The sequence below is a fragment of the Sapajus apella genome, unplaced genomic scaffold (assembly GCF_009761245.1).
Source record: "Sapajus apella isolate SASKATOON/1434 unplaced genomic scaffold, GSC_monkey_1.0 scaffold22, whole genome shotgun sequence".
NCBI classification, from domain to species: domain Eukaryota; kingdom Metazoa; phylum Chordata; class Mammalia; order Primates; family Cebidae; genus Sapajus; species Sapajus apella.
This window is the reverse complement of record NW_022436962.1, coordinates 12,824,352-12,844,599: the sequence shown is the minus strand read 5'-3', so window position 1 is coordinate 12,844,599 and position 20,248 is coordinate 12,824,352. Positions and strand designations below refer to the sequence as shown.

The window sequence follows — 20,248 nt, the reverse complement described above, 5'->3', positions numbered from 1 at the left end:
TGTTGCCTCAATTATTGACTTTTCCTGATGTTGGCCCTCAATTGATTTTTGTTTCTTTGAGCTAATTACTCTCCAGCCTATGTGCACAGATCAGTTCTGCCACCAGTGGGTTTGCTAATCAATTTGCTGCCAAAAAAAAAAAAAAAATCAGCCAGGACAGCTGTCCAACTAAACTTAGCTAATTGACTGAACTGACCCATCAACTCAATCAAAGGGAACAATGCCTTTGGGTGCAGAAATCCAGCCCTAGTCCTTCTTGAAGGTAATTTGTGAATAAAATATTATAATCCCATAGTAACATCCAATCAACCCTAAGACCCACTCACTTTTTCAACACAGCAATCTCATTCTCCAGGCTGCTGTCTCGGAAGGCAGGTGACTTCTTGATGCACTTCAGGGCAAAGAGCTTCCCAGTTAGTCTTTGCTTCACCAGGAAAACTTCTGAGAAAGCTCCTCTGAGGAGAAGATGCCAAAAGATAAAACTTAATATGGGATGGACAGCTTACACTTCCTGTTGTGAGACCTCAGAAAGGATGCAACAGAGTCTATATAGTCCTCTGGCCACAAAGGCATATCCTGAATTTAAATTTGGAAGAAACATCAGGAAAATTCAAAAATTTAAAAAGGGTAGCGGGGGGTGGGAGGAAGCTATATTCTTCAAAAATGTGAATGCCATAAAAAAGCTAGGGAGAATAACACCCAAGTGCAATACCAGACCCCAGATTGGAACCTGTACTGGAGGAGGAAAATGCTATGAAACACATAGTAGGGTCAATTGATAAAACTGGAATATGGATGACAGATTAAATATACTTAATGTGTCAATGTTCAATTGAAGTTGAGGACTATATGATGGTCACATAAGGGAATACCCTATCCCTAGAAATATACATGAATGTCCTTGATGGGTAAAGGGTCATGGTGTCCACAACTAACTCTGGGGAGATTAGGAAAGAATCATCTTTCTACATCTATCTCTACGAGTCTACAAAGAATACTGCAGTGAGAAGGCAGATGGGGGAAATTGTGAATAAGAGGTGAATCTGGATGATGGGCATTTGGGAATTCTTTCTACTATTCTTATTTTATTATTTTTTTTAGAGACAGGGCCTCACTGTATTGCTGATCTGGTTAGGCTTTGTGTCCCACTCAGATCTCATCTTGAATTATAATCCCCATAATCTTCATAATCCCCATGTGTCATAGGAGAGATCAGGTGGAGCTGATTGGATCATGGGGGCAGTTTCCCTCATGATGTTCTCATGATAGTGAGTTCTCATGACACCTGATGGTTTTATAAGGGGTTCTTCCCCCTTCACTTGGCACTTCTCCTTCCTGCCACCTTGTGAAGAAGGTGCCTTGTTTCCCCTTCACCTTCCAGCATGATTGTAAGTTTCCTGAGGCCTCCCTGGCCATGCTGAACTGTGAGTTAATTAAACTTCTTTCCTTTATAAATTACTGAGTCTTGAACTGTTTTTTATAGCAGTATAAAAAGGGACTAATACAGTTGCCCAGACTGGTCTTGAACTCTTGGGCTCAATCAATTCTCCTGCTTTGGCCTTCCAAAGTACTGGGATTATGGGTGTGAGCCACCACGCCTGGTGCTATTCTTATTTTTGAAATGTTTTTCTAAGCTTGAAATTATTAACAACTAAAAAGTTAAAGTATTAAACCTAGAGGCAAAGTGAAAGAGTAGATGAGAGAAGGGCTGATAATTACTCTTCACTGTCATGTGGGCACTGCTGAGCTATGTTGATGGCAGGTGTATCTGACATGCTAATTTGCTTTCTAATTTAAAGACCATATTGGAAGAAAAAGATCCCACCACAGATTGAAGGACTAAGGGGGTGCTATTTCCTGGTTCTGTAGTTTGGGAATGACCCCTAGAGATAGAGACTCCACTTCAGCTGTGGAGAGATTTCTCTACTCGGCAAGCCCACTAAAAAGAAGCCACTATGAGTCAATTCATGTCATTTTCCATGTGACGCAGTGTGGCACACTGGAGTTGCAGCTGGAAGTAGCACAGGGGACAGGGTGCAGATACAGTGAGAACAAAAAGATTCCTCTCTCAATTTTAGATGGTGATGATCACCCTGAACTAGTTATCAGAGGCCAGGGGCTGAGCATCCTCTCATTCATTCAGTAGGATCTGCAAAGACAAAAGACAGAATCTAGCAGTCTCTGAGGCAGGCTCTGAAGACAGAGCAGGTGGAAACCAATGGGAATACAGGGTAGGATTCCAAATTCCAGGCCTCTTGGTTTGAAGGGGGTCCTCTGGATACCAGGCCATCAGAACAGCAGTTAAGCTAGGTGCAGATGCTGAAGCCTGATTGTTCATGTTAGAATCTCAGCTTTTTGGGTGAAAAGTCACTTAACTTCCATATACCCAATTTTCTCATCTGAAAAGTGGGAGTGTCAATAGTATCTGATTCACAAGGTTGTTTAGAAGATTAAATGACTTGACATATGTAAAGTGCTTAAAAGTGTTTCTGACATCTATTAAGACCATATGTGTTAGATACTATTATTATCATCATTATTATTTGAATAACATTGTGAAGAACACCCAGTAGTACAAAAGGAGAGAGAATCTAAGTAAGGAAACAGCTGAGCCATCCTCAGCCCTACCATCTGCATATGCTAGAATGAAAGCCCAATAGTAGTGAAGCTTCTGTAAGGACTTTAAAAATCTTCATTAGAAGATACTTGGTGTTTCCTGTGTCTGAGTTTCCTGTTTTTCCAGCTGCACTTGGAACTGAGTTAATCAAAGCCTTCTCAGCTTGCTCTTTTCATCCATTCACTTACTCATTCCTTCAACCAAGATTTATTGAGCACCTACTGAGTCTTAGACACTGGAAATTAAAAGGTGAGTGTTTCCATTCTTAAGAATGGAACCTGTAGACTCCTGAGGAACAGGGACAAGTAAGCAATTAGCATTTGATTTGAAAAATGCTATCAGTCATTCAATGAATGCTTGTCGAACTGATGGACCCTCTCTTTGTCCGGCACTGAGATTAGCATTGGGCTAGCTTGGAATTCAGTGTGAAACACAGATACATATACAACACGTAAGAATGACGTATTAAGAGACCACAGAAAATGGACACTTAAGACAGGGCCCCTGCTATGGTTTGGGCAGGTTGTGCAGTGCAATGACTCCAGCAGGTGCCATTCACCTTGAAGCCATTGTACATGTTCATATGGTAATTATTATGTTTCCTGCCCCAGCAGACAGCAGGCTAGATGAAAGAGCACCTTTTTCATAATTTGTACAAAATGACTCTTGGAATAGCTGAGAACATAATACATGGCCCTCTGACTTAAGAACACCCTGAACTTAATTTTAGAGGTGAATGAGTTAACCCAGTGAGAAAAAAAAAAGAATCTGAAGTGCTGTTTCTGGTGGGGCGGGGAGGAAGCATGGGAAAAGCATTGAGTGTGGAACAGCAGGTAGAGTTAAGGGCAGCCATAGTCCAGCGCCACTTGTGAGGTCTGAGGCAAGGGATGATGGGAGATGAATGTGGGTGGGTACCAGGTCCTATGCCTGGCTGACCATGAAAAACAGTCAAGAAATATTTGTCTAATGGATGGATGGATGGATAGATGGGTGAGAATTCTGGATGAGGATTCACTGTGTGTTGTATTCATCTTTAGACCCCACTTTCCTAATTTGTAAAATAAGGGAGTTGAAACACATCCCCCCTTAAAGATTCCTTACAGCTGTGACATAGTACGGTCCACCTTGAGAGTTTTTCCCTTTTTTTCCCCTTTGGGACCACATATGATGGTCCCCAGATTTCAAAACTGACCCCCTCTCTGGGTCCTCTTGTGGAATAGGATCACATTTGGGCCTTCAGTGTGCCCAACTCTGAGGTATCATGTACACAGCACTGAATGCAAATGGTGCCTCCTGGAGTTGTGCAGTGTTATGGCAATTTAAAATGCTATTACTGTTCTTCTGCCTAAACTGCTTTAAGTGTGTGTGTTGGAGAAGGTGTGGTTGGGGCAGGGGAGGGGATTAGAGGGCTTAATTGTGACATCTGCCAGGGTCAGAACCAGAGAACTAGTTTTGAACTGCCAAGGTTGCAGGAGTCAGAAGGCAAGACAGGAAGGGTCTTTGGATCCAAGAGTGCTTGTTGTGATATAACTTGGTTGCATTTCCTGCTCTGAATAGCTCTCCATTCTTGTAGGAAGCCTGGATGGTGGAGGAGGTAGGAGGGAACCAAGGAGAAACATCTCTTCCTGGGCAGTGAAAGGAGGAGGCCTGGGACTTGGGTGACATATCCCTGCTATGGGGCTATTTTTGCACAGTTTCCCTACAGCTACCCTAGGGCTCTGAATGGTGGATGGCATTTGGTCAAGTTTAACAAAAGGATATTCTCCCTGGTGCATTCTTCTAGAGGAGCTAAGGACCAGAGATAAGAGCCTTTTGTCCTGGGATCCTGGTGAATCCTGATTCAGAGGAGCCTGCTCTCTCTAAATGCTCCACTCTCTACCACACCTCACTGCGGTAACTCCGTGGGGTCTGCAGCCTACGGATACTTGTCTTTGTCCTGAGCCCCTCTAACTTCTGCAACAGCTGTGACATGCCTCCTGTCTTGTCCTCCTGCTCCCTCCAAATCACTGCTGGGCTGATACATTAGAAAACCAGAAGCACGTAAAATATAGATTCCTGGCTGCTGCATGCTATCTCCCAAAATTCCAGTTTAGTAGGTCTGAGACCAGGGATTTCTTTTTCAAAAATCACCCAGGCTAAAAGGAATTGTTACTCATTTTCTTAAGTGTGACAATGATATTATAGATATATGTGAAAATGCCTTTATTTTAGGAGATGCAAACAGAAGATTCAGAGGTGACGTGTTATCATGTTTGCAACTTATTTACAAATAGTTCAGTGTTCGGCGATGTGTTGTGTGTGTGTGTGTGTGTGTGTGTGTGTGTGTGTGTTGTGTAAAATACATACTGTACAGTGAAATGTTAACAATTGTTGAATTTAGGTGATGAGTGTACTGGTGTTCCTTTTACCATTATTTCACCTTTTCCTCATGTTTAAATGTTTTCGCAGTTAAAAGTTGGAGGCCTAAACTCTCCAGATGGCTCCGATGTTCTCCCAGGGTTACATGCTGCTGTGGTAAACTTCACTGAGTTCCAACAGGGAAGGTGTGTCTGTCTTCTGAGTCCTACAGCACAAGTCTAGCAGATAGTGAATTCTTGTCAACCTGGGCTCCCTTCTCTCCTGTCCTCTGGATTTTTGGGACACTTAGCAAATCATTTCTGAGTTACTCATTAGCCTTGTCTCTTTATCCTGCCAAAACCCCATCTCTAGCCACTCCTGTCTTGGTAAAGGCCCTTGATAGAAGGCCAATACTCTCATGACCATCACACTGCTGGGATCCTCCGGCACCTGCAAGACCTGACAACCTGCCTATGCCAGGAGGGCACAGAAGTCTCCTCTCTGTCTACAGCACGAGCATGGGCGGCCATCATTGCCTGAGGTCACTGCTTCCTAGTCAGGGCAAAGTGAAGTGGCATTGGCTGCAGAGAAAACTTACCCAGATGGACAGCCCGCTAGCTGCTCCTCACTGCCCAGGCCCAATTAGCCTAGACTAATTAGCTGACCAGCTGGGGTTCTGAGGGGGTGGAGGGCAGTGGCCCGGAGCTGCTGCCAGCCTGCGTCAGAGTCTGCAGCCTCCCAGGGGAGAGGCAGGACTAAGTGGAGAGTCAGCTCCAGACAAGCTGTCTCTGGTCTGCCAGCCGTGTAATCATCTTCAAGGAGCAGGCACAGACACCCTGCAGGCTGGCAGAGGTATGGACTACAGCACAGCTGAAGCACTTAAATATGGAGGAGGGAGGATGGTGGTGCAGGGAGCTGATTCAGGTGTGCGTGACCCAGCAGCTCCCTAGGCCTCAAAACCCCCTTCTCTTCCAGCTATAGCAGAAGATGGATCTGGCCTGAAGATAGAAATGAAGATGCTAGGGGAGGAGGCTGGGGAAGTTCCAGGATCACTGGACCTCCAGAAGGGCTCTCCGGCTCCCCTCTCCTGTGACAGCGACAACAACCCACAAGCTGTCACAGATCTGGAAGAAGAATAGAGTCATAGCAGGTGGGTCAGAAGGAGGCAAACCCTGGGGGAAAGAGACTGGTATTCCCCGAGGGCTCCAGTGTATGAAATCATCTTTGGTATTACCCAAAGTACCTGCCACCCACTCCACCCACCATTCCCCAGGCCACAAAACTCTTCCTAAGTCCCTTAAAGTCATCGAAATTAAGTCACAGCAGCCTCAGTCCAGTTCATCAATTGCTGCCAGCCAGGAAGAACTCTTCCAACCTTCCACTGAAGGCAGCCCAGCCCACCCGGCCTCACAGTCCCAGGACTTACGATCCCAGCACTTCCATAAAAATGAAGGTTTTCCGGATGTTGGTGGTTTGTTTCTTCCAGGAACTGCAGTCATCTTCTTCCTTTCGACCCATCGCCTCCAGAGTTGAAGCTTCTGAGGATGCTTTATTGGAGGGAGGGGGAAAAGAGGAGAAAAAAGATCTGGTCAGCTGCTTTCTCAAACAAGATAAAAACAGGCTGCAAAAGAATCTAAAATACATCTTTCTGTAATTATCAGAAGAAAGGATTAGGAGCAAACCAGGGTAATTGGCAAAAATAAAACTATCTCTTCACTTGCTTTTAAAAATTACAATGATAAATTCATGGAATGCTTACCACATGCACACCATGCTTGCTGCATGCTCATATCAGAGCAAAAGTGAGTGCCCGTGTGGATAACCTGGGAGTTTCCACCTTGAGGAGATCTGAGCTGGGCTAAGGCATGTCCTATGTTGCCCAGATGATAGTCATAATGTTTATTCAGATTATAGAGTCAGCCAGGCTTTCTCTCTAATGTCACAACTCTGCTACCTCCCCCAATTTTTCTCACTAGTACCTCTCTCCCACCTGTTATGGGTTAAATGAATGAGTATTGTGCTGTTTTTATAACTCCTACAACATTTAGCACAGTGCTGGGCAAATAGTTATTCACGAAAATCTAAATTGAATCATGTCCTAAATTTATATCAGAGTTCTGGAGTTACCACATTTATTCAACAGTCAACCAATATTTATTTGGCACCTACAGTGTGCAAGGTGCCGACGTATACTGATAACAATACAGACGCTGGCCCTGCCCTCATGGGGCTGCCAGTCTGAAGGAGACGGGCAATGGGCGATTAAGTCACACATATACAGTTACAAAGTGTGGGGAAAACCATGAAAGGCAAAAACCTGGGTTTGTCATAGAGATAAACAGGAAGGGGCTTTTTCAGATAAAGGCCAGGGAAGGCCTCTTGAGCAGGTCATATTTAAGCTGAGACCCAAAGTTTGTGAAGGCCCCAACCAAGCAAACAGCACGTGAAGGTACAAAATAAATTAAGTACCAGAGCTCGAAGGGAGGAAAAACCATGGTGTGCTCCAGAGCCTGAAGGGATGGCGTGGCTGGGGCAGAGTGAGCTCCGTGTGATGGGGGATGATGAGTGGGCAGGCAGAGGCAGGCAGGGGCCAACCATAAAGGGCTGTGTAGGCTCTGGTTAAAGATATTGGATTTTCTTCTAAGCGAGATGGGAAAACATGAAGGATTTTTAGCAGAGGAGTTACTTACACCATTGAGGTTTTTTTAAAGAGTTCACGCTGGCTGATCTGTGAAGGGAATGGAGGGGGCAGGAGTCACAGCATGGAAAACAAAACAGGTAGGGGACAGAAGTCTAGGAGAGAAATGATGGTGGCTCGGGCCAGATGGGAGTGAAGGAGAGGAGGAACCCGGGATGTATTCTGGGAGTCCAGTTATCTACAGTATTAGGCGATGTGTCATATGGTGGGGCCGACAGAGTCAAAAAGGAGTCACATGTCTCTGGCAGGAGCATCTGGGGTTGGCTGGGGGTGACCTGACTGAGCTTGAATACTAGAAACACATCTTTGGGGTGGGGCAAAATGACTGGAGGGAATCTCTGTTCCTTTGGATATTCCACTCTGCCTACCCTCTCCAACAGCTGATGGCAGGGTACTGGGTGTCCGGGAGTGATGAGTGAGACACCATTTCTGCCAACACCCTCTCCCTTATACTCCTTGAACCTGATGGAGAAATAGGAAAATGTGTCTAATGGCTGTCCCTCTTGGGCAATGACCTCCCTTCCCCACTTGAGAAAAACTACCTGTAGACTCTATGGGGCTTCTATTTATAATAACCTTTGAACAAAAGGAAAGTTTGTTCCTCTACAATTCAGCGTTAGGTGAAGAGCACAGTTTTGGAGGTCAACCTGAGTTCCAATTTTACCTCTGCTAGTTACCAGTTAAATGGCCTCAGGCAAGTTACTGACCTCTTGGAATCTATTTCCTCATCTGTAAAGTGGGGGCAAAACCCTTTGTGATACGGTAAAGGTTAAATGAAATGGCACACACAGAGACATTGCATCATACATGATAAACAATTATGTTTCTTTTTTATTTTTATTTTTCTGTTCTGCTACAGTGATAAACAGTTGTAACAGAGATAATATTCTAGAGACATTTATTGATGTATTTCATTCCTGGTAATCCACATCTGGAGGACTCGTGGTAAAATCAGTTCCATGGACTAGAGGGAAACCTCTTCTGCCATTAAAACATGACTATGAGACTTAGAGCCCTGGGAATAAAAAGAATGTGATACAAGCAAGGCCCTTGGCAGAGGGGAAGAGGAGGTGGAAAGATGGATACTTTTGGTCCAAGTGGATCCTGGAAAGGGGATGGGAGACAGATGGTGTAGTTTTCAGAAGCACAGATCTTTGCTTTCACCCTCTTGGAGTAGAGCATCTGTTCAGGAATAGGGAGACCGGTGACATGGATGGGGTGGCTTACCAGGACCTGCTGGTGGGAGGCTGTAAGCCTAGGAGGACCTCTGCCTGCAACCGCATCTAAGAGGGCAATGAGGAATCATGGGGAGGCCTCGAGGGACGAGGTGAGTTGAGACAGTGCCACATGATGGGCAGAGATTCCGAAAGCTCCCTAGGGCCAGCTCATGCCCGCTCATGAGAGTCAGCTCTGTACATCTCTGGTGTTACATTGGCAGCTAGAAAGTGACCACAGTAGGAGTACTGGAGGTTTTTGTTTTTTTTTTAGACAGAGTTTGCTCTATTGCCCAAGCCGGAGTGCAGTGCTGTGATCATTCCTCACTGCAGTCTCAACCCCCTGGGCTGAAGTGATCCTCCTACCTCTGCCACCCTAGTAGTTGAGACTATAGGCATACATCCCAACGCCTGCCTAATGTTAAAATTTTTTCCAAAGACAGGGTCTTACTATGTTGCCTAGGCTGGTCTCCTGGGCTCAAGCAACCCTCCCATCTCAGCCTCCCAAAGTGCTGGGATTACAGGTGTGAGCCACCACTCCTGGACTAATAGGAGTATTTACACCAGGGATAGTGGCAACAGCTACAATCAGGATTTCTCCCTGACTCCACCTCCCCCCTGCCCCAAGACCTGTCATTAAACATTTACCAGCTCATCACTGCTCATGGCCCTATGAGGGGATGTAGAGCAGGTCAGGGCCAGCCTGCTGGGGTTGGCGAGGAGACAGTGATGATTAGAGCTTTTCAGATAAGCAAACAGCTGGGCTAAGGGCCTTTAGTAGAGTATCTCAGCATGATCCCCATGAGCCAATGGGACCAGTCATATCTCAGAGGTCACTAGTCAGCTTCTGATGAGATCCAGAGGACTGTGGAATCCAGAGTCTCTGAAAAGTCTGAGGCCCCTTTCTCCCATATGACAACAAAGTCAGGTAAATACCTTTCAACATAAAATGCCATCTTGAAGTAGAGCAGAAAGAGGAAAGGCCGTCTTAAGACTGTGTGTCTTCCTGAAAGGCACACGGTCAGCTAAATGAGACTCTTGACAGCCAAAGGGAGATTGATATGCTACAGCGGACAAATTCAAATGTAAAGTTCCCCATTTCCCTTTTTGCTGCCTGATGGGGTGGAAGTTCATGAGAAAGATTTATAAGAAACAAGGAAGCTGGATATTTTGGTGTACATTTTAGTATAGTGTGGGAAGTTGCAACCTGGCTATATAATAATTGGTGGCTATTTATTATTTTAAAATGCATATGAGAAACTCCTTCATGATCAATCTTGTTGAATATTCATCCAGTAGCTTGTGCTTGGGTCTTCTGGCCCATTCACTGATGTGCTCCTCTTGGCAGGGTGGGATCCTGGAGGGACCCAGCAGGCACTGGCCAGAGGAGGTCTTGCCGGCAGTGGTGGGCTGACACTTGACTTCGAAGGCACAGTACACAAGGTGGAGACAAATGGACCCTGACTGGTGGGGCTCCCTTTGAGGAGGATGGAATATAAGACTACGGGGATATCTTTAGCCAGATGCCTTTCTGTAGATCCTGAGCCCCAAATCTAGCAGCTTCCACATATGAGGGTACTTAGTGTCTAGAATGCATGAACTCTCACTCTACCAGGCTACAAAAAGAAAAATGGGGTACTCCAAATTTGAGATTGTCCATTATTGCATGTTAATCTTATGAGGTTTAAAGAGTCTCATTTAGCTGACCCAGTCTCCAGGGGGCATCAAAAATACTTCTTGCTGTGTCGATACACTGCTGCTGGGAAGCCTTGAATGTAGGGGATGAGGGCAAAGGTTTGAACATTTAACAAGGCAAAATCAACTGCGTTTGTGCCTCCCCCACCCTCTCTCTCTCCCCTCTCCACAGAACAACGGGGCTGTAGATGCTGCTTTTCCAGGTAAGGAGCCAATCAAGGGCTGTCTTCCAGCTCTGGGACCAAGAGCCTGGTGTCCATCACTCCCCCTTCCGGAGCTCCCATGGAATGACAGCCTGTTCTCCAGGAGGCTGCACCACCTCATTAGCAGATCTGTACTCACTGTTCCTTCTTTCCCTTCGCTCTTAAATAGCTTTAAAAACATAGTATTCTTAGCTGAAGCTAGGCTATAAGAAAACATCTTTCCCGCCCACCCCTCCTCCCATACACTGAATTCTAACCATTTAGTTCCGTCTTCAGTGCAATGCAGAAAACTCAAAGGCCCAGATCTGAAACCCCCATACCTTTGGATTTTCCTTCCCACCCCTCTGTAACCTTGCAGCAATCGCCTCAGGACCCCCATGCCCTGCGTGGTGGAGGTCTGAACGGCGGGCTTTGAAAGGGGTGCCCACGTTCCTTCCATGGCTGCACATTGCTTCTTTCTGCTAAAGTCCTCCCCCTCCTCTCTTGACTTGTGTAATCTAGGCCCTTTCAGAGGAAAAGAAAACAAATTCTAAGGAGCTTGAAGCTCCAATATTGCTCTCATTTGTTTCCAAAGTACTCCCCGCCTCTCACTCTATTTCTGGCAACAATTTCCATTGGGTTTCAAAGCTCAGGAGCAGCCGCCACAGATTTCTCTGAGATTTAGGGCTGATTTCACATCAATAGCTCAGGAGACGTGGAGGATGTTGGCTTCGTGGCTGATTCAGGCGCCTTGCGCCTCAACAGGGCAAGATTCTCAAGAATATTCTGCAAAAATGGTTCCTGGCAAAGAAAATAACCTTATTCATGGGACTATCTTTGAGTTGTGGAGGTAATACTCCTTCATTCAACATGCATTTATTGAGTACTTCCTTTGTATACCCTTTGGAGTATAAATAGACATTTTTATGATAGGAGCCTGGCCTTAAAAGTGCTTACAATCAAGTTATGAAGACCAAATAGAGATATATAAATAAGGAGCTAAGAATGCAGGCCAGTCTGCTTGAAGGACAGGCACCATGTGTTACTCATCTTTGAAATCCTGGAACCTACTACTGTGCCTGGCACTCACTAAAGGTCCAGCCCATGGTTGCTAAATGAGTGAATGAGAAAGAAAACCTTGGGGTTGGGTTGATTGGGGAGGGCACTGTGGAGGAGTTAGACTTAAGATGCGTATGGAAGGTGGGTGGATGTATTCTTTATATTGCGTTAGACAGGAACCTATAGCAAGACGAGCCGAGCCCTGGGAAGAGACCGAAGCAGGGCCTCCCTCCCTGTAGTCCTCGCTGTGAGGCTCTGTCCATGGCACAGCAGCAGGAGAGGGTGGAATGGCCACAGAAGGCCAAATCTGCTTGGCTTCTTTGTTGTCATCATTTCAGGGACAGTAGTGCCTGGGAGGGATCTGTGTCCAGTTCTTGGTCGGAAGAACTTTCCTGGGACACTAGACAAGGCTCTTCCTGACCATTCTACCTGGAGTCCATTTATCCACACCCAAAGTTACTCTCTCTCAGGTGAGCCAGTGCTTTCTTCTATAATACGTGTGACAATCTCAAAGCACCCTGTTTATTTGTTTGAGGTTGATCTCTTCTATAGAAAGTAACTCCACACAAAGACTTTGGCTAGCTTGTCTCCCTTGGGCTTCGTGCTGTACCTGCCTCCTGGTTAGTGCTTCAGTGTATTTTTGGATGGTCTTCCTGGCCTCTTGGGGGAAAATTCTGCAGCTATGAAGGAGGCTACAGAGGGGAAAGTTCTTCCTAAAGGGCTGGCAGTACAGCCTTGGGGTGACTCTGCCTCTGTGTACAGCCCTTTCCATGTTCCTAGTGGCAGGCCGTGTGATGCCTGTATATGAGATGGCGGTGAGAGATGCTTGGGCTGTGAGCCCAGGAGGCAGGTGCTCCTTCCGTGGAGCTTCTCTGTCTTTCCTCTTTCTCCAGCTTCATTTGGTAAAGGGAGCATCACTCTCCCCAGACAGAACTCTCAGGCAGATGAGGCTTGTCTGCAGGGCCGCCTCACTGCTGTCATATACCCAAAAACTGCCAGGTCACCTCATGACCCCACACTGCCTGGATTCTCTGTCTGGACTCTTACTTCTGCCCCACTCTCCATGTGGCCTCCCTACCCAAAGATTCCTATTTGAGTTGCAGCCATTTCAGGACCTGCCCCAAGGTGATTATTAAATGAATCAGCTGGGCTAACAGCTTAAAAGTGTTACCTTCCTAATTAGGTGATCCAGAGTCTTAGAAGCATCACGTTATAATCCAAAGGCTTTCCATCCAATCCACTCCACCCCACTTCACCCCACGCCACCCCACTCCATTTCAATGTATGTACAGTGCAGGAACAATAATAGTGTTCACAACTGGGCATGGACAAACCAGAGGAGATACAGACAGGGAAGGAGAGCATCTTTGAGTAGCACCTCTTCAACCCCACAGATAATGGTTCTCAATTCTATCTATGGGAAGAGTCACCCTCCTTTTGCCAGTGCTGTTACTAGGGGCTTCTGAACAAAGAGGCATGAATCACTCTGGGGCATAGTGAGCAGGCTCAGAGCCTTCTAGATCATGACTAGCTCTTTTACTGACCTTAGAGGAATCCGTCTACCCTAAGACTGCTTTATAGTCTCTGCTTCTAGGTCTTTCCACTCTTTGGGAGCATGACTCAGAAAGGCCTTTGGGCCTTGGGAGGGAGGTTATCGGTTGGATCATCTTTAATAAGAATGTGCTTTCTGCCTGCAGGCTGGGACACACGAAATCATGGAAATATGTACAGTGTTTGGTTACAAAGGGGTAAAAGGCAAAAGTTGGGAAGTTTTCTTGCCTGGGTCCCACAATTTTCTAGACTCTGGCCCATATTGGACTGTATATCATCCACTGGATTGAAAGAACACTAGAAATAACCCAGGCTTGTTCCAGTCTTGGTTTGACATCCAGGAGCTGTGTAGCCCCAAGCAGATCACTATACATCCCTGAGTTTCCATCTTCCTCTTTGGTGAACAGAGGAGATCGGACTAGATTAAAGTTCCCTGAAGTTTGCTTTTCAGTATATTACTGCTGGGTGACTCTTGAGCAGGGTGGACTTGCTACCTCCTCTGGCCCCCTTCTTGGAGATTCATAATCCACATTAGCTTAATAAAGGCTCGGAGGACCATTAAAGACGCATGCTTACAGCTGTTTAATCTGGCATTTCCCAAATTTAGTAGATAGTAAAATTCTTTCCTCTTTTAACACTAATATTAGTGTCCAGGGGATCTAGGTTTCTCAGAGCATACTTTGGAAAATGTAGACTACACCATCTCTAATGCTTTGTGATTCTTCATATTTTGGAGGGACAGATGAAATTTCTAGCAGCCCTCTGCCATCGGTCACAGTCCCAACCTCCTCCGGTGTCACAAGTGAATGGTTGGGCTTGTGTCAGAACTGCAACCCATGTGGCTCATCAGCTTGCCAAAGCCCAGGCTCTGGACCCTAAAGGCTTCAGGAGACTTCTGGGTGGAAAGAAACTGCAAAAACTACCCACTCCATTTCCCGCTCTTTTGCCATTGCCATTCTGCATTTCAAAGACCAACTCTGCGTGCCAATTTCTGTTCACAAAATGACCCAGGAAGGTTTTTGAATTGTTGCCTGCAGTTTATTTAAGGCGCAAACCCATATTTAAGTTTAACAAAATCACTCTTTTAGCAGTGACAAACCATAAGAAGCACACAATAAGCACACATAATGGCTTATTGTGTGCTTCTTATAGAGGATGTGAAGATCATTCTTTAGGGCCATTGTAGAGAGCAGAGTATGTTGCTTATTCTTAGTGTGCTCCTAAGCACATTGGGCCTCGGTTTCCTCATCTGCTGAATGGGAATAATAATGATCCCTGCTCTATTTCTCAGCATTCCTTTGGAGGTCTAATGCTTCAATGGGCACAAAAGCAGTTTGCAGCCTCTGAAGTGCCATGCAGTGGGTCCACATTATAGGCACATGAATCAAACAGTGAGAATGGGGAAAGAGAAAGGGAAACAAAGATTTAAACAGGGGTGAGCACAGGACAACACAGGAATCTGCTGTTCCTTCATCTGGTCCCAAGCTCCCACATGCCTTTCACAGTGTGAGCATCTCATCTCACTGTGATTCTACAGTGTTTAAAGATAAATGATTTTTCATACATCATAGCTCTAAATGCAAGCCAACTACTTCTTCTGGTACTCAACCAAGAAAACTGGGAACTGTTGCAATGTGAGAGGAAATAATACTTTTTTTTTTTCCTGGGCAGTATGCAGGTCTCCAGTGGGGCACTTTTCTAAGGAGTTTTCAAGGTTATTGCTGACTGTGTGTCACACACTGCCTTCAAGCCTAATCCCTTGCAAGAGGCGCCTCCTTCCTACAGCCTGGATGCTCATTACTATTAAGCCTCCCAGCCCGGCACTCTCCTGTGGCTCCCAGAAGGGGAGAGGAGGGATCTTTCCCCACCAGGGATGGAGTGCAAAAGGAAGGACAGGCTGAACTCAGGACGAAGGGCTGTGTCAGGAAGCTCTGAGTTATCAGCCTTTCCTCCAAGGACATGGGTTTGGCAATCACGGACAGTCCATGCAGTCTCCTGCCTGCTCCAGCTTGCTGTCTTGCTGGCAGCCGTTCCCACTCAGCCCCAACCCCCTCGCCATTGACCGTAGCGGCGCGCCTGCAGTTGTAGCGCCAGGCACGCAGCCTGTTTGCAGACTCAGCCGCTCCCCCTCATTCATGCAGCAGCTCATTCACTCGCTGGCGCTGGCAGGCTGCGGCTGGGCACCGCCACTCGCGCGCACTCGTGTGGCAATTTATTTCTGGCCCTGCGTGCGTGTGTATGGGGGAGAGGGAGTGAGGAAGGCGCTCTCTTCTTAGGAGGGGATGCTTTTCACTTCCAGGTAGAATGGCTCCCAAGCTTTGTAGTATCCCCGCTGCCCCGGACCAGGCACATGGGTGGGGCACTGCACTAGGCACTTTGCATACATTATCTTGTTCAATGCCACAGCCACCTTTCAAGGTAACCGGATTTTACAGCTGAGGTACTGATAAGTAGAAATGTTCAGAAAAATCCCCCAAATCAAACAGACAGTGAATGATAGAACTGGACTGGATTCCAGCGCTAGTCTCCTCATCACTCTACCACATAACCTGTTGCCTCTTTCCTGGTGGCGGTTGCTGGGATGTCACTCTCTCCACCCTCATCCTCATGATGCTGTAATGCCATCCTAACATCTGATTGATTCCCCTGGGAACACATGGCTTGGACAATCTGGAAAAGGCTGAATCCCCAAAGCAGTCAGATTTCTCAGCATCGAGGCTGGAGGCAGCATGTCTATTGCCCCAATCCTCTCATGGCTCCAGCTCAAACCATTTCTCACTCTAACCTCAAGCTTCTTTCCCAGAGTACTTTCTGAAGAGTACTCTAAATAAGCACGCGCATACACACACACCAGAGCAATCTGCAGCATCACTGAACCCATCAACAGATCTGGGTTCAAATGCCACCACCATCACCAGCTTTGCAACCCCAGGCAAACCATTTAACCTCTGAGCCTCATTGGTCTCATTTGTACTAAGAAGGAAATAATACACGCCACACCATCTGACGGGATCATCCTAAAGCTGATTAAGTAAAAGCACATTACAAACTGTAAAGTGTGTCCCCGTATCAGGTATTACTAAGCACTCTATGTTATAGCCTGTTTCAGAGGTGGGTCTCATCTTTGGCTCTGGTTAAGCTTGGATCAGCAGGAATGACAGGGGCCTTGTTCTGTGTCCAGCCTATGATCTGGAAAAGATCATCTTCTTACCTAAGGCAGAATCTGCTTGACTCTCTTGACCCTTCTCAGAGATTTTCCTCATGATCAATTTATCTGACTCCAGAGCAAGAGGCTGGCCAGCCAAGCACTGCAGCCAGACGCGCGCGAGCCCTGGCAGCCGCCCCCGGGAGCCTCAGGGTTAATGTTTTGTGCGTCAAAGTTACGTGGAGAGAAGGGGCCACAGCGTGGATGGGGGTGGTGGTGCTGGTGAATCCAGATCTCCTTTTAAGATCTTCACCTGAGAGCTAAACTAAGGAAGTTTAAAAACAGAAGGGAGGTAGACGTGCCCCTGAGGAAGGTGAAGGAGCTGTCTTATGACTGACAGTGATAGCTCGGCCGTGTTCTGCATCTTAACGCGGCCGGGACAGGGAGCCTGAAACCTGTCCACAGACCCCTCCAGCAGGGACTGAGGCTGATTCTTCTTCCTTAGCTTTGCAGAGCCACAGGCTGTTTACAAATCTTTTGCCACCTGGTTCTGCTAATCCTCTCATTAACTCAAAGAGGTGGGCAGAGAGGGCATTATCTTATTTGATGGATGGGATCAGAGAGGTTAACAGATGAAGGCTGAGCAGGAGGGAGGGGTGCAAGAGAGCTGGAAGTCCTGACACCCCCCGCAGAAGGACGGGGTCCCTCCGGGCACAGAGCCTGGAGGCTTGTCCCTAGAATGCAGGCACTGAAGGAGGGGCACATAAAGATATTTTTCTCCCTTTTCCCTGCCCAGAAGTGCAAAAGGCTTTCATTCAAGCCAGCCCAGGAACGATGGACAGATGGCTCCATCCAGACCCCATTCAGACTTATTTTCCAAGACAGCTACAACTTACCTTACGATGCCAAAAGAGTCAGGGAAGACTGGAATTGGGGCTGAAATAAATGCCCAAGCTGCTTACAAAGTGGCTCTTCAAATCCACTCGCCAGGTGCTGCACGCTTCCCACTGAGCAAGGAGACCCCCTGAAGCCAAGAAAAAAAGCAGGTTCGTCTTACCCAGGGACTTAGGAAGAATCCTGCTTGGGCTCCCACTCCAGCTCCTACAGGTCTGTGAGGACTAGCTGCTCCAGTGCTTTAACAATAAACCCAATTAAAGGGGAGGAATGCAGGAGTTTTCTTTCCCAGGACCGTAACTATGCAGGCTTAAAGGGGAGTAAAAGTAGCTAGGGTGGCTTGCATCTCTCTTTCCTTTCCAGGGCTCTGCTCTCCCTCCCTCCCAGTGAGCAATAATGAGTCTCATCCAGAAAAATGCTTGTGGATTTTTGCCTGGTGTGTGTGTCTACGCACACGTGTGTGTGTGTGTGTGTGTGTGCATGCGTGCAATTGTGTTTGCATTGATGTGTGTGATGGAAAGACAGAAAGGAAGAATAAAAAACAAAAACATTAGATTATAGGTTCCCATTATCCTGAATGGGTGATGACAGGAAAAAATCAGAGAAGCTTTCTAGGATTGTCTACCTCAGTTTCCCTTTTAATCACTCAGATGCTGGTGTGTGTTGTATAAAAACACCTCTCTGAAAACAGAACATCTACACTGGCTGACATGTGGGGACTGAAGACATCTCAGCCTCCACCTTGCTTGTTATCTCTTACAGAGAAACAGGGAGAAAAGGCCTTGGATGTCCCACAGGGGACCCCCCTCTGTTGGACGGCCCCACCCAATATCTTTGACATGTCTTCTCTCCTCCAGAAGTTCAACATTCTGATCTCCAAAACTGTCTCAGTCCTAACCCATGAGACCCCGGGAAATCACCCCCCTCTGGAAAATCTCTGTTCCCTCTGTCTCCTGCACTCATCTCTCCCTCCTGCCCCTTGTCCAAGGCTTCACAGTCTCCATCTTAGCTCCTCGGGGGCTGCCCCTTCAGTGCAGAATTCTTTAACCTCTTGTCATCTGCTCTCTTGTTTTCTCCTTCTCTACTCTCCCCCTAAGGTTACCATCTACTCACGGTGTCTATTACCATCTTCATAAGAATCTCCCCAGTCAACACCCCACCTGGATGTCATCCTCAACCTCAGCATCCAAATGTTCACTGTCACCTACAAACAAGGGTGGATGTGTTATGGCCACCCTCAAACCTACTCTCCTCCAGTTTTCCCCAGCTCGGATAATGGGCTACCGTCTTCCAAACACTCAAGTGAGAAACTCCAGTGTTTGCTCTGTTTGTGTTGCCTGTTTCATTTGTCTTTCAAGCCCATTCAGCTCTTACGCACTTTCATTTGTTCCTTGAAATTAGCTTTTAAATTGTACCCTTCCTTTTGTGTTGTCTTACGTTATTTGAATAAATACCACATTCATATGGCCAAGAAAGGGACCATATTAAAAGGCATACATTGAGATGTGTCACCCCCTTCTACTCCTTATCTGTCCCTTGACCTTGACATTGCCCTCTATAGCTGACCACGGTTATTATGGTATTTCTTTATGTGAATGCTGCCAAATACTCACATCTACAATCTCAGTCAAGGCCCTCATCCTCTCACCCAGATAGAATTGTGATAGGATAGGGTAAGGTGGTGAGGTAGGATAGTTAAAAGTGGCTCTGGGGAAGACTTCTAGGTTGGATTCCTGAGTCTTCCATTGACAGCTATGGGGCCTTGGGAAAGTGGCTTAACCTCTCTGTGCCTCAGTTTTCCCACCTGTAAAATGACATAATAGTTAAACTTATTTCACACACTAGTAGGGTGGAGCAAGAGAGAATGCAAGTTGCTTAGAACATGGTAAGCACTTAATAAATTTTAGCTCTGATCATTCTTTATCTGCTACAGTCTGAATATTCCCATCCAAATTCATATGCTGACACCTAATCACCAGCATGGTGATATTAGAATATGGGGTTTTGGGGAGGTGATTAGATCATGAGGGTGAAGCCCTTGTGAATGGAATTAGTGCCCTTATAAAAGAGACCCCGGAGAGCTGCATTGCCCTTCCACTATATGGGACACAAAGAGAAGATGCCTTCTATGAATCAGGAAGTGTATCAGGCATTGGATTTGCTTGGACTTCCAGCCTCCAGAATGGTGAGAAATATATTTCTGCTGTTTATAAGCCGCTGGTTTGTGATATTTTGTTACAGCACCCTGAATAGACTTAGACACTCTACAATGTAACTTTCATTCTAGGATTACCTCAATAAAACATGTTGCTTCCTCATCAAAAACATTCATTGTCTACAGAATAAAATCCAAACACTTCGGCCCATCACTGAAAGCATTCCAGGATCGGACACAAAACTATCCGCCCTGCACTGCATTTCTTTCTACCCATGTGACACTCCAGCCACACCATATGAAATACTGATTTCTAACAAAACACTCACACCAGAACACCCGACCTTCATTTATCCTGATCTGTTGGTTAAGAAAATGCCCCTTCCTCATTCTCTGTCTGTAGAAATACTATAGATTCAAAAAAATCCATATCCAGGAAGCCTTCTAAGATTCCCTCCCCCTCTGAGAACTGATCACTTCTTCCTTTGGACGGCTCCCAAAACTCTGTCTACAACTCTACTTCATTCTTCATCTTTTTCTGCCTTGAATTCTAGTCTGTTTCCTGTCCCCTTTTTTGAATTGCGAGTTGTTTAAGGGCCGTGATTCTGCCCGTATTTCTTGCCCCTCTTTCTTTCTGTCCTCCTTCCTCCTTCTGTGGCTGGCTCTGCAAATATTTATTGGACGTGGTAGATTTATCAGAC

The 20,248-nt window shown here is 46.3% G+C and overlaps 1 protein-coding gene across 3 annotated transcripts in view; it reads right to left on the bottom strand.

Moving 5' to 3' along the window:
• CAMK1G (calcium/calmodulin dependent protein kinase IG) overlaps window positions 1-17,664 on the bottom strand; it is a 30,662-nt gene extending 12,998 nt beyond the window's left edge. Inside the window, exons 1-3 of one of the 3 annotated variants that reach the window (XM_032289106.1) lie at window positions 17,556-17,664; window positions 6,381-6,501; window positions 327-455 (exon numbers count right to left, since the gene is read on the bottom strand). In XM_032289106.1, the coding sequence (XP_032144997.1) occupies window positions 327-455; window positions 6,381-6,472 (221 nt within the window). In that variant the 5' untranslated portion in view covers window positions 6,473-6,501; window positions 17,556-17,664. Of the gene's footprint in view, window positions 1-326; window positions 456-6,380; window positions 6,502-16,564; window positions 16,812-17,394; window positions 17,534-17,555 lie in introns of those variants that run through there. The other 2 variants (XM_032289107.1, XM_032289105.1) reach the window with 2 other exon arrangements.
• Between the last annotated feature and the right edge of the window lie 2,584 nt (window positions 17,665-20,248).